The sequence below is a fragment of the Tamandua tetradactyla genome, chromosome 17, assembly GCF_023851605.1.
Source record: "Tamandua tetradactyla isolate mTamTet1 chromosome 17, mTamTet1.pri, whole genome shotgun sequence".
Lineage (NCBI taxonomy): Eukaryota > Metazoa > Chordata > Mammalia > Pilosa > Myrmecophagidae > Tamandua > Tamandua tetradactyla.
Genome location: NC_135343.1, coordinates 78,727,975 through 78,742,630, shown reverse-complemented (window position 1 = coordinate 78,742,630; position 14,656 = coordinate 78,727,975). Strand labels below are relative to the sequence as shown.

General features: G+C 40.2%; 1 protein-coding gene across 18 annotated transcripts in view; it reads right to left on the bottom strand.

Moving 5' to 3' along the window:
* Window positions 1-14,656, bottom strand: part of LTBP1 (latent transforming growth factor beta binding protein 1) — a 471,389-nt gene that overhangs the window by 231,776 nt on the left and 224,957 nt on the right. For 11 of the 18 annotated variants that reach the window (XM_077135032.1, XM_077135035.1, XM_077135033.1 and 8 more), the window contains one exon: window positions 5,623-5,790. In XM_077135032.1, coding sequence (XP_076991147.1) covers window positions 5,623-5,790 — 168 coding nt within the window. Of the gene's footprint in view, window positions 1-5,622; window positions 5,961-6,075; window positions 6,163-14,656 lie in introns of those variants that run through there. The other 7 variants (XM_077135045.1, XM_077135044.1, XM_077135046.1 and 4 more) reach the window with 2 other exon arrangements.

The following is a 14,656-nucleotide window of genomic DNA, read 5'->3' as shown; positions in this document are numbered from 1 at the left end:
TACAATGGGATGAAGCTGGATCTCAACGACCACCAAAGAACGAGAACATTCACAAATATATGGAGATTAAATAACACACTCTTAAACAACCAGTGGGTCAAAGAAGAAATTACTAGAGAAATCAGCAGCTATCTGGAGATAAATGAAAATGAGAATATAACTTATCAGAACTTATGGGATGCTGCAAAGGCCATGCTAAGAAGGAAATTTATTGCCTTAAATGCTTAGTTAAAAAACAAGAAAGAGGGCGGGCCACAGTGGCTCAGCAGACAAGAATGCTTGCCTGCCATGCCAGAGGACCCGGGTCTGATTCCTGGTGCCTGCCCATGTAAAATAAAAAAAATAAAAATTAAAAATTAAAAAAAAAAAAACAAGAAAGAGCAAAAATTGAGGACTTAATAGCAAACCTGAAGGAAGTTGAGAATGAACAGCAAACTAACCCCAAAGCAAACAGAAGAGAAATAACAAAGATTAAAGCAGAGATAAATGAATGAGAGAACAAAAGAAAGAATCAATAAAACCAAAAATTGGTTCTTTGACAAAATTAATAAAATTGATGGGACACTAGCAAGACTAACAAAGGAAAAAAGAGAGAGAATGCAAATCAACAAAATCAACAATGAGAAGGGGTGCATTACCACAGACCCCGAAGAAATAAAAGAAATCATAAGAGGATACTATGAATAATTATATGCCAACAAACTAGACAACTCAAATGAAATGGACAAACTCCTGAAGACACACAAACAAGCTACACTGACTCAGGAAGAAAAAAAAGATCTCAACAAACCAATCACAAGTAAACAGATTCAATCAGTCATCAAAAATCTTCCTACCAAGAAAAGCCCAGGGCCAGATGGCTTCAAGATGAAATTTCATCAACTATTCCAGAAAGAAGTATACTAATCCTGCGCAAACTTTTCCAAAAAATTGAGAAAAAAGAAACTCTACCTAACTCATTTATGAAGCTAATAGCATGTTAATACCAAAACTGGGTATACTTCCATCTTTCTACCCCATATTAGTGACAGAACCTTCCAATATAAAAAATTTACAATTGCCATAGCCCAAACAACCCCAAAGACAGGTATGGAAAGATCAAAGGTGATGGTGGAATTATACATAGAAAATAGGACTTAACAAATGAATATGAATGCTGAATCTTTAGTCTCCAGTATTTTAGAATAGCTAGAAGTAAAAACCTAAAATTGTGAAATTGCAACCCATGTCAAAGTCTGAAATACATTCTACAACTAATTTGGTGCTGTGCTTGGAAATTTATAGCTTTTTTGTATATATGTTATTGTTCACAAAAAAAAAAAAAAGAAGGAAAAAAAGTCAGTTGTGATGATAAAAAAGTATTTAACCCCTCTAGCCCCCTATATTCTGGAGCAGCTAGAAGGAAAAACATGAGAGGATCGTATGGTAGCCCATGACAAACTCTGGCATCTGCCCTGTAACCACTTTTTAAACAGTGCTTTGAAAACTATTGCTTTTTTATTTCTTTGCTTTGTATATATGTTATACGATACAATAAAAAAAAGTTTAAAAAAAATTTAGTCCAGTGTTTATGACTAAAACATGCTAAGTCATAGGAGGCAGCATGGGAGGGCTGGAGACACTTGGACTCGGGAAGAAGGAACCTTGACTTAGTCATCTTTAAGCAAGCCACTAAAGCCTCAGCACCCAGATCTACCATCTATGGATATTGTCAATTACCTCTCTCAGAGGTGATCATATGAAACAATACACATGGATATACTTTTTGGTAATTATTCAGTTGGTACTAATGGAACGTGAGTCTTGTGTAACTCCTTAGAGAAAGCAGCACCAAAATAAACCTAATGTCTTACGTTAGAAATCATAATGGCTTTTCAATGGCTCTATAAATAAGTTATGCCAAGTGACAGTATTATTCTATTTAAAATATACTAGTTGTGATGATATGAATTCATAAGTTCTTCTTGTCAGAGGAGCGTAAGACTTAATAAGCAATTTTAAAAATCCCAGAAGGTTATCTTCATTCTAACGCTATGAAATGGAAAGAACCCATTAAAACAACGGTTACCTTCTGGACCATCCAAGTGAGGATACATTTCTATTTTTAAGAAAGGCAGACTTGGGTGAGAGGCAGACCTCACACTGTCATAAAAATAAAATGGTTATTAGAATTAGAAACCTGCTTTATAGGAAATACCACTTAATGCAGAAGTTCTGGTATACCAGAGCAATATCATCATTCATAAAATGGAGTCCTGTCTAAAATCTCGGAATATTTTCCATTGGTATCTTTTTCATCCAGATTACACTTTCAAAGTCACAGTAAGTGTAAGTTACTTACAATTTCTCCCACTCAATACACAAGAACTGAGACTATATGCTTAATAGTTATTTGAGAAAAACTCTTACCTGGACAGTCACCACAGCCAGGAGAAGCATAAAAGAAAGAAGGAATGGATATGACCCAAGTACCTGCCACCAAACCCTTCCATGCACATCAATTGTTACCTGCACTGTGTGGGTGAGGTGATTTGGCCTATGGAGAGCCATAACGTGCCAAGGACCAGAGCCGGAACAAGGTGAAGGCAGAATTCGAAACTGGGTCTGTGGGACTCTCAGGTTCATGTTTTCTCTCTCTGTGACAGCATGCAGCCAGACCACAGATTCAACTCTTGTCCTCTGCACCTCGGAATCAGACTCCAGAGAGTCAAGGAAACAGCTGGCATAAGGAGACCAAGGTTTCTAGCTAACCGACTTGCTAACTAAGGCAAGTTCAACTAAACCTTTTGTGCATAAGTTCTACCAATAACATGGTAACATTACTGCCACCCACCCACCCCTAAAAAAAACCTGTAAATGACCATACAAATGTTCGTGATCATTTCTGCTGCTCTGATTATCAAAATGGATTACTTAACTGAGCTGCCTTCACTGCAAAGTCCATATAATCTTCTTTGTATTATTTTTGACTCCTTAGAGCTGAGGGCCTGCAAACTATTTGGCATGCTAGCCAAATTCAAGCTACTGACTGTTTTCCCATTCTCACACAATTTATGTGCGGCTGCTTTCGAGCCATCAGGGCAGAGGTGAGTAGTTGTGACAGAGATGGCACACCAAGCCAAAATTATTTACTATTCTGCCCTATGCCTCCTAGTGTTCTTAAATATCAGAGGCTAAAGATTGTAGCTAACATGTTACACAGTAGACTTTGAGTTTTCCTCAAACTTTACCATTTCCCATACCCATATCTTACTTGTCAAAAGGTTTACTCTATTGTACACAAATACACAGACATATGTCCAGAGTCCTCCAAAAATATTTATATATAACTAAAAAATCAGAAAAGCACTTTTTGGAAGTAAGAGAATTACATTAAGACAAATAAAAGCCCAAAAAGATAAATTAGGTGCCTAAAAAGTAAATTTTTAAAATTTTTCCATATTTCTGAAGAATAACAATCTATAAGTTCTCCAAAATTCCCACTCTTCACTAAAGAAAAATTATAAAATTTGACCCTCAAACTATCTAATATTCAAACGAAAATGCAAATAGAAGAGGAAAATAACTCAGTGTATCAATGAAATAATTTTCATGATTTTTAATGTGAAATTATTTATTTCCTATGCCCACCCACCACCCCCTTTTTTTTTAATTAAATTACTCTGCCTATACTTTTATTAAGGAGTCGAGTTCTGGCTTTGAAATTTTTTCTGTAAATAATTTTGCTCCATTTTGTAGTTTGAATAGGCCATACATATTCCGTTCCTAAACGTCTGGTCAAATGCCATTACAGAAAGTGCCCAGCATGTTTTAACAAGTAGACTTCCCCTATTCCTCAAAGCATTCAAATATTTAGTTTCAAAATGAAGACACCGGCAGCCAAGTTACAGCCCATCCTGACTATTTTGTCGTTCCTACTAAAGACTTGTGATAAATGCAGCAAGCAGGGGGAAAGAGAAGACACAGAGAAGAAGCTGTTGATAAAAGAGGGAAAGTGATGAGACTAAGTAAGGCAACCAAGAAAGGTAAAAGGGGAGCAAGCCAGTAAAAGTCCATAATAATGTGCTGGGATTGGCCACCTTCTTTTACCTCCCCATCTACAGCCCTCCAAAAAAGCCAGAAAATAATATTCCTTCTTATTGGTTAAAAAAAAAACATAAGATTCTAGAGAAGGACTTCATTTTAGAGGTCCTAAATATAATCCATATATTTTTTTTTAATGAATGAGAAATATTAACCGCACACCCCATGGGTTAGGTGGTTAGCAGTGGGACCGGGACCAGAATGCAGTTTCCTGGTCATCAGTTCAAGACACTTACCATTCAACTCGGCAATGGGCATGGCTGGGCATAATTTGCCATTTGGCACCTAACAGCTAAATTCTTTTTAAAATGTGCCCCTCAGTACTCCTACCATAGCCAGTAAATTTATAATACCCTTCTAAATAATATCTTATGCTTTTTCCAAATGCAGACAATCAAAAACTCTGCTTGGACCTCCTAAGGGTTCAGAGTTACAATACAGAAGAAAATAATCAAAGAGCTACTAAAGATTTCAAATAGTCCTTTGTATTTTGTCTTGATAGAAATCAATTTGAAATAGATACCCTCTCTCTTAACCCCAGACACACACTCCCAAGACTAAACAGCAATGTTCCATAAAAAGCCCAGATCTAGCCAGTGTTATTATCTGTCTGACATTTGGGTTATTCTTGTGAGTAACTCATAACCCGGGTGTCTGCGATTATTTGAGTACACATGGCAAACCATAATTGGTAAAAAAAAATAATAAAAGACATTTTTTTCTGTGACAAAAATACCATATTGCCTGACATCATGGCAGTATGACAGCACTTGGTGGACCTTAGCACTTTCTCAATTTACAAAAACAGTTAAAAAGGAACAAAAATGAAAAAAAGAAGCAAAAGTCTGTATTGTGGTAGCGACTACCATAACTTGTATTTCAATTCATTATTATGAAAGACATAAAGTCTTTGAGTCATGATGGGCACTCTCCCATTAGTATATATCTTCCCCCCAAATCCATGTTCTATATAATCAGCCCTGGTGACAGAGAGCAGAAAAGTGGCAAAAGATGCAAGTCTGCATCCCTTTCTATAACCAGAACACAGGTTTTTGACAACTTTTAGAGAGTGGGGTTTTTTTGTTTGTTTGTTTAGGGCATGGTTATCTATGAACCACAAATTTTACTTTCTTTACCACCTACCAGATTTTAAAACAGGAGTCAAATCTAACGCAAATACTACTTCTCAGGGGCAGATAAGATTTGGAGCTGATCTATGCAAGCTTTGCCATCCAAAACCTCTTTCCTTCTGCCCCGCCACACCTCACCCATCGCCACAGGGCTGCATAAATGATAAAAATAATACAGAGCAACATCTTAGTTGTCGTTTCCCTAGGAAACCAAAAATTAGGTTAAAAACTATTCAGGAAGCCAGTGAAGAGGTCTAGTGAAAGAGGCATATTCACTCTCGCAGGCAGAAACACATACAAGCCTAGAGCAGGCTGGATAGAGGGGGTGTCCAAAGGCTATGCCTGACCGCGTGCAAATCTGCTCGGCAAGGACAGTCTGGGGCCGCAGGGAGGGTGGGGGGAAACTCACCCACTCGGAAGTTGGTGGCTGTCAGAGTGTCAGCAGCGTGGCCGTTCTCACTAATCAGGGTAGTGGTGTTTCCCTTCTCACAGCTGTTCTGACAGCTGCCCTTGGTGCAGGTCACTTTGCAGATGCTCGGCGTGAAGACCACCTTGATGCGACCCGTGTGGTTGCTCCCTGGGAGGGGAGGCAGGGAGAGAAAGAGCAACACACACATCAACTTAGTACCCATGAACTTGCCTGGGAAGGTTTGAAAAAAAAAAAGGAGAAAAGAAAGGAGCAAGAGGGGGAAACAGACAGCCCAGGACCCGGCAGGTTTAAGGAAGGAGGGAAGCCTCCAGTGCTCGCTGCTCTGTATCCAGTGGTGTCTCTGAAACAGGAGTAGGAAGCTGAGCAAACAGAACTCTGGGATGCACTCCAAAACCACATTTGAAGTCGAGTCACTGGAGTGGGATTACTAACCACAGCGCTGCGCTCTGTTCACAGGCAGACAAAGCGCAGCGGCAAGGGCATGGCACATGAAAGCACCCAGCCTGAGGGGCACAAGTGACGCAGAGAGGTTGGCCGTGCACCTAGCAGTGAGTAAACTTGGTGTGTCCTCGCCCCACATACTTTCCCCGTGTCTCCACTTATTAAGTCACTTATTTGCAGCCCGACCCCTGGAAATGTTTGAGGCATGCGGCATGTCTGAAAACATCTGTCTCAAATCTCCTGGCACTCTGACCTGAAGTGATCAAATCCTGTGACGCAGCTGCAGGAACCCATTTCTTTACTTTTCACAACTCTGGGGCATTATTTCTCCATATGAATTTAAGTAGCCTGTGTTTTGTTTTGCTGCAAACAGAGTCTTGTGGAAGAGTCAAGGCCGGGTCACAGAGCTCAAAAGTTGTCCCCCTTAAAATGCCACCCTTCAGTCCTCAGTGCTGCTGTTCACAGACTGCTAGAAGCAGGTATTCACATGGTCCTCTCCTAAAAACCATACGTTAGAGCCTGACCACACACTGGAGGCAGCAAAGTGGAGCAAGATGGGCACTAGACTAAAAGTCAAATTCTCGGTTCTAATCCTGGTTCAGCCACAGGCTCATTGTGCAAATTTAGAAAAAATCATTTCACCTCCCCCAGACACGAAGAGAAGCAGAGCTGATGTTGTCTAAGCAGTTCAAACTTTCGGTGTCTATTACAGAGATGGGCAAACTATGACCTGGGGCCAAATGTGGCCTGTTTGTGTAAATAAAGTTTCACTGGAACACAGTCATGCTCATTTGAGTCTATGTTGTCTATAGCAGCTTTTCTGCCACAATGGCAGACAGAGTTGAGAAGGTGTGACAGAGGCTGTATGGCCTCAACCAGACCTGCCCTTAAAAGGCAGGGTTCAATCTAAATACAGAGTTTCCTCGCAAACAGCAATACAGAAACCCTGTTTCAACTTCGACATCTGTGAAATGCACAGCTTGGTTCTTGCGCTTCCCAGGAGTCTAGGCAGAAAGTGAAGAGGGGAATGTCAGCTGGACAGAGACAGCTTATCTCTGAGGCTCCAAGGCGACTAGGAAGCTGTGTCCTTCCTGTTACACTTGATACTAGACTGGCCTAAGGGGAGGTGTCTCTGGGGTCAGCCTTTACTCTGCCATACCCTGCATGAAATAAAAGCTCTCCCTCTTCAGACTGTTATGGGTCTGAGCAGGATTATATTTTCAGAAAATCATTCAAGATCCTCTATAGACCCTAAACAGAATAAACTGTGGTGAAAACCTGAGCCCTGAAGCAAAGAACTTCAGCCAATGAAGCAATCAGAATGCCAAGGTTAGAATGGTGCCTCAAAGGTTTTTTGATGCAACCACCTCTTATCCAGCATTTGAATTCCATGAAGCTGTAGTCATCTAGCCCATATGTGAACACCTCTACCAATGAAGAACTCATTTTCTACTAAGTTCTAGCTACTGACAGTAAGCAAGTTCCCTTCTTTCTTGAGCTGAAGTATGTTCTCACTGCAACTCATACCCACTAATCCTAAATTGACTTTCCATGGTTCCACAATCTGATCTATTATATGATAGCCTTCAGATACTTAAAGATAACTGTCATGGAATCAAAGAAGGCTAAAGTTTGAAGCGACCTGAAGATGGATCAGCTGAGTTGGCCCTCTCATTTCACAGAAGATTAAAACAATTCCTCAAAGAGGGAAAAAGACCCTTGGTTCCTTCAGTTGTTCCTCCAAGACCATTTCTCCCTCATCAGTGGTTCTAATGTTAGAGATGAGGGCAGCCCATCAGAATTTCTGGCACCTGGCAACAGGCATTCCATAGGAAGCTATTATCAGTGCTGTAACTCAGGGATCATCAAACATCTCCTGTAAAGGGCTAGAGAGGTAATATATTAGGCTCGAGGATCCAAATTACAAGCCAACTTCACCACTATAGTACAAAAGAAGCCTTGGACACTATGGAAATTAATGGACATGACTCTGTTTCAATAAATCTTTACTTACAGAAACACAGTTTGCCAACCTCTGCTTTCAATGCTTATAGAACATTCAAAAAACATCTGGGAGTCTACCTCAGAAATGTAAAAAAAAGTACAATGGAATGCTGATTATGCAATCAGACAAAATTCACCTAGTTTGATTTTTTTTTCTTTACAGTAGCACACAAAAAAATTATTAGCCAAAAAAAAAATTATTAGCTCATACTCAAGTTTTCAGACCATGCTTACAAATGTCTTGAGGATATTGTATGTGTGCGTGAAGTCCAAGAAAAAAAAAGAGACAACGTTTTCCCACTTTAAAAAAATATCAACTTATATTTTTTCTGGCTCTCGATACGATAATGAAATTAGAAAGGGGGTGCCAACTATTTTGTCTTTTCTGGCATTAACTTGTAGCACCAGCAGCTGCCATGCAGATGCTCATACAGTCATCTAAATTATGTTCACTTAGGCGAATCGAGACATCCAAAGAAAGCAAGCACTTAATCGCGATTCCCATTTCACCTCCCAACTACAGTAGTCACTTCATAGGCACTTGAGATTCTCCAAGCCTACTGTTTTTAAAAACTTATAATATTTCTTTACCAATTAAAAAAAAAGTTGGCCCAGAAGCATCTGGAATTTCAAAAGTCAGAGGCAGTTTCATATGACTTAATTCTGATTTTTGTGATGTCCACATTTTCTTGGAAGCAGGAAATGCATTTTATTTCATATTTTCCCTTGTGTTTTACAAGAATTCTGCTACAAAGTAATCTAATTCTAAAACAGACACTTGTATTCTCAATGGACCCTCTTGTCTATTCATGAAGCTTTTATTTCTTCATTATAATTAGCCTTAGTTTTCAATGTCAAACTCTAAACCGGTAGCCAGAAAACTTACAGCTGCTTTGACACTGGAATGTCCTTCATAGAGCTAATAGGATCTCCATAAATACTGAATAGATTAGAATATATACTTTCTCACCCTCAACTCCTAAAAATCCTTTCCACATATCTATGACATGACATAAAAGAGCTTAATTTTAAAATATACAAAGCTAAGATCCACTGTTCTGTGCTTCAAGTTCCTCACATATAACAAGCTAGAGAGAATAGTGCCCATCTTTCAAGAGTTTGGTAGGAATTTAGTAATAATGGACATGAGCTTTCCTCCGGAGGTCATTAATCTATAAAAGCCAGCTTCCTTCAATACACTAATACTGAAGCATCACTGGTGTCTGATAAATGTGAAATAAACAGAACAACCTAAAATTGTATATGGGGCAACAGTAACTGTTGAACCCTCTGGACTGGAGACTCTACAGGATGCTGAAGTCATGCTGGTCTAGAGTCCTACTTCACCAGTGAGGCAACAGAAGACCAGAAAAGTTATGAGACTCACTGGCAATCCCATCTGTGGTGGAAGACCAGCCAGGTGCCCACTGCCTGGTTAAGAACGACCCATCCAAGAAACAAGTCAGGCCAGTCAGTTAACAGACTGACTGTTCACAGGGAAACTGCTGGCAGAGCTCTCATGCTTAGTCCCTCTGAGGGGGGAAGAAAAATGTAATGTTGAAATCTCTGAAGGTAAATCAGCCCCAGAAATCTTCAGCAAGCACTCTAACACTGTGGATCTCATAGGCCTCAGCTAGAAGCTTGGCTCGCCTGCAGCTAGGTAGGTCCTCCACTGGGCCTCCTACCCAGTCAGTCAAGACACACAAGAGTCAACATCCTGTCTGGAGCTCTTGCCAGACCTTGTGCGAATTTCATACCTCCAAGAAGAGGCACTGGCACATGCTTTAAAACAAACCACAGATATTCAGAGTGAATGGCAAATGGGATGGAAGTAAAGCCGATACCCTCCCAAGATAAAAGCCTTCATTTCTGCTTCCCAATCACCGGTAACAGAGAAAAATTCAAAATCGTGAAAATTGTTCTTGCCAAATGGAATTCAGCCTTGAAAAGTGCACAGTTGACATCTTTCAGTCATTAGACTAGGATGTGACCAAAAGCTAAGGCAGCCAAAGAAATGAGTATAACAAGTTCAAGACTCACATCAGATGTCAGGAACCAACACAGCCTCCTCAGCACTCACTCGGAACACTGCGACAGCACGTCAGCACTTACCCAACCCAAACAACAGGCCAGCAGGCACAGCAGTCTCCTCTCAGGAGAGGCCACCTCTCCAGCCAACCCCTAGCCCATTAACTGAAACCTGTTTAAAGAGACCTCAGGGCTGATTCGAGGCACAGGTCACACCACTTCTTCTGGGTGTGAGGGAAACAGCTAACAGCTCATTCTCCCACTTGGCAGCCCACTGCCAGAAGAAGACCAAGAATTCTTTGAAGGACAAATTGCAAAAGTATTAAAAAATGCTTAGAAAAATAGGACTTTATTGTTCAGCTCTATGGGCTGGCTTAACTCCTCCTGGACTATAAAAATAATGCTCACAGACTCTTCTGTGTTCCTCAAGAAGGGTGCTACATAAAGAGAGATAACTGTCAAATCCATTACTTCATCAGGCTGCCCTAGTCCTGGAAAACCCACCAAAAAGGAAACTTGGATGTGCACTCTCCTACTGATGTGAAGACTTCCTCAGGTAAGAACCTACAATTACTTTACAGCTCTGTCTCTTGGGTTTTTCAGTTAGGATAGACTAGATAAAGAGATGGAAAGACAAATAATTGCTGTACAGGTGATAAAAACCTAAGTGAAAGCATGTACGTTCTCCCCCTTTTCAATTCTCTCTGAATAAATGACATTGAAGAAAACTGTATGTCAGCTATTCATCTCTCTCACACATACACAAACATGATTTCCTTCTATTTATATGCATTAAGCACAGACCTACAAAGAGGCAAAGAAAGAGGATATATATGAAAACATTTAAGATAAGAATATGTTTCTGGATATATCCTGGGTTTCTTTTTAAAAACACTTATTTATCTAATAATTAAAAAGCAGATACTGAATGTACACCATGTTTGAACTTGGAATTCTCAAGGCTGACCTCATTAATTATTTCACCAAGAAAATAGAAGCTAAAAGATACATACCAAGTCCTCTATGGAAGTACCAGATCCCATCTTCTCTGGTGAGTCAAAGATTTCCTTTCACTTCATTCCCACTGGCACACAAACATGCTATACTACTTCCCATCTTTAAAGGACGTTCTCTTCTTCCCAACTGTCCCCATTTCACCCTATAATAGACAATGCCCTATTTCTTTGCTCTCCTTATAGCAAACTCCCCAAAAGAGTTGTCTCTACTGCCTCTCCTCGTATTCTCTCTTGAACCGGCTTCAATCAGGGTTTTGTTGACAACACTTCACAGGGTTGCCCTAGCAAATATCACCAGTGGCCGCCATGTTGTCAAATCCATTGCCCAATTCTCTAACTCTTTTTTACTCAAACTGTCAGCATATTTGACCTGGTAGAACACTCTCTGCTCTGTGACATCCTTTCTTCCCTTGGCTCTCTGTTTATTCCACTCTCTTGGGGTTCTCTTACCTCACTGGCCTTTCCTTCTCCTGGTCCTCTCCCAGCAGGCCCTTGCTCACTGCAGCCTCCTCTCCACCCATCACTACCTGCTTTTACAATGCATACAGGTGAGATCATGGCCGGACCATGTCTGTGGCTCCCACCTCAACCAGAACACTAGCCAAAGGCCTCTCAATGCCTCCAGGGTCCTCCACACACTAGCCCCTCGGGCAGCTTGGACCTCATCTCCTGCTGCTCTTCCCCAGCCCATTCTACTCTAGCTTCCTTGCAATTCCTCAAAAATCCAGGCACACTCCTGTTTCAAGTCTTTGCTCCTGTTCTTCTCCCAAAACAGACACAGTTCCTTCAAGCCGACTCCTAAATTCACATTCTCAGAGAAGCCATCCTGACTACTTCCACAAAACCACAGCACCCCACACACCATTCACATTCCCCTTTCCAGAGCCCTGCTTTACTTTTCCTATTTATTATAGATAAATTTTGCACATTTTTTTGTTTGATTATTATCTTGAGAATGTAAACTCCATGAAAGCAGGAATGTGACTACTCAGGGATATATAACATGCACCTCATAGCAAGTGCTCAGGAAATAATAATAATGGAACAACTGAATGAAAACATGCCACAGATGGAAAACTGAATAACAAATACTAACATTAATCCATGCAGTAATTGTCAGCAACATTAAAAATAAAAAAGAACAGGCCTCTGAAACCTTCAGCCTCAAGGCCTCATTATAAGATGCTATATTTGTCAGAGGAAAATATTTTAATCATTTAAAATAAAATATTTTAATGATAAACGTTTCAGATGAAGGGAAGACACAAGTTATTATGGCTTAGAAAATCTGCAAATATTACAAAACACACTTTTCCCCAAATCATTAAAACATAACAAAAATTGTCCAATAATATAAAAAAAGTTAACTTTTAATTAAGCATGTCATAAGAACTGAATAAGAACAGGAAACAGCAATTTCTCAAGTACTTTTTCAAAAGAAGAAAAGACAATTATGTGCCCCTAAAACTTCACAAATTTTTATGCAAACATCAGATTGACACAACAGAAACTTTCATTAATTTGTGGGAAAAAAATTGTGATCGTGTGTAAGGTGTCAAATTTTTAATGTAACTCTGGTTTACTAAGTATTCATTCCCACTGTTAGGCAAAGGACAACTAGAAAATCCAACACACTGGTCCCCAGAATCTGCAGCTCATATTTGAATTGCTAGTAAGCCTTCAAATTCATCAAAAAATTCACCAAAGGTCAAACAAAAACAGAAATACATTTAGGTTCCTCTCTCAGGAAGACTGGCTGAGGGGCTAACAGGAAGCCCACCAGTAAAGATGGTAGATTTCGTCCCAGATTTCCACTTCTTTCAGGAGGGTGGTCTAATTTCACTCATTTAATCTCTGTTTCACCTTGACTCAAAATTTAAGAACTATGATTTCCACCCCCAAATCACAGATTTTTCTCATCTTCAATCCCATACTATCAGCCAGACTCTACAGACTCTGATAGGGCTTTGCAAAGCAGACCATGAGGTTAATCTTTCCTTTTTCTCCTTAGAATTTTTCCCCTTTAAAAACTAAACATAAGTCCTCTCTAAAGATATAAGATGTCCTATTTTTACCTATGGTAAAATAAAATATTTTTGAAGGTACAATATATTTTACAGTAGAAAAACTAACTTTTACCTAAACAGTCTGCTCACCCAGGACTGGACCCAGCGTTTGGAAAAAGCAAATACCGTTGGCAGTCAAAAGAGGAGAAACAGGAAAACAAACCAATGGCTTCTCGGTATCTTTATTTTCGGACTTTTTATACAATAATTTTCTTTACATCATGGTTCCTGAGAGCACTCAGCTGCCTACACATGCTTCTTCAGTTTACTGGTGAGGACACCAATGCCCAAGAAGGTCTGAGACAGGGTCAGGATGGTGGACCAGGGAACAAGGTGAGAATACTTGCCAAAAGCTCCACAACTAGCCAGGGGCAGCAATGGGGCACAAGCACATTCTGAGTGGAGGATGTAATTCCCAGCCAATCAGGGGAGGCACAACTGAGGAGAGTTAGATGAGTTTTCCCAGTGATTGCTTTTTGTTTCTTTCTTTGTTGCCTCATTGATCAAGATGTCTATCTTCCTAGGAATCTGTTTTTCAAGGGGAAAGTGCCATCTGAAAGATGCAATTTTCATGTGTGAAAAATCTCTGTTCATCCCTCAAAGACCCTATGCCTGACTTTGCTGCCATGGCTGAGTGGAGATGGCTCACGAGCTAATGTCATGGAAATGGATTCACCGTTGTTCCCTAAAGCAGGAGAAGGAGCAGAGCAGCCAACACTACCTGTCATCCATAAAAGATCTCTAATCTCATACAGACTGGCTAGTGTGCATGGGAGCCCCACAAAAATAGTGGTTAGATATGCTTCACGTGACTCAGGATTTCTGTCCCTTAATTTTGGAACAGAGTAAATTTCATTTATCACCATATTTGTTGTTTTTCAAAGAGCAAGTAAATGGAGGCATTTGCCATCAGTATATCACTCAGCAGTCCTATAAATAACATGCTTGTTTGTACAGTGATAACAAGCCCAACTAAAGGGACAGAAATCTACTGGGCTATTAGTTTTCCAGAGTACAAACTTCCCCACTTATTCACAGACTTGATGAAGTAGATGCCATTTCTCCTGAAGGTCCCAGATTATCTCTACCATTCACTCTAAGAATTAGGGTTCTACATTATCAATATAATTGTTATGAGTAACATTGCTGACACAATCAAACTCCTTAAAAGGAAGTGAAGACCTCCTGCCACCTAGACCCAATTCACCCTCACTTCCTGGCTCATGCCCACGTAGAAGAGAACATCACGCAGGTCAAACTGCCCAAAGTCCTCACTTCCTCCAACCTCTGTTTCCCCTATGTGCAGTTTCCTCCCCCTAGAAAGCCTCCTTCACCCCACTTCTCCACCTTTCATCCTTTTGACACAACTAAACTAGCCCCTTCTCCATGACTTGCACCAACCCAGGAAGAATCATACATTACAACCCTCCCTCCACTTGCTCTTGGCTCTTTGCATCT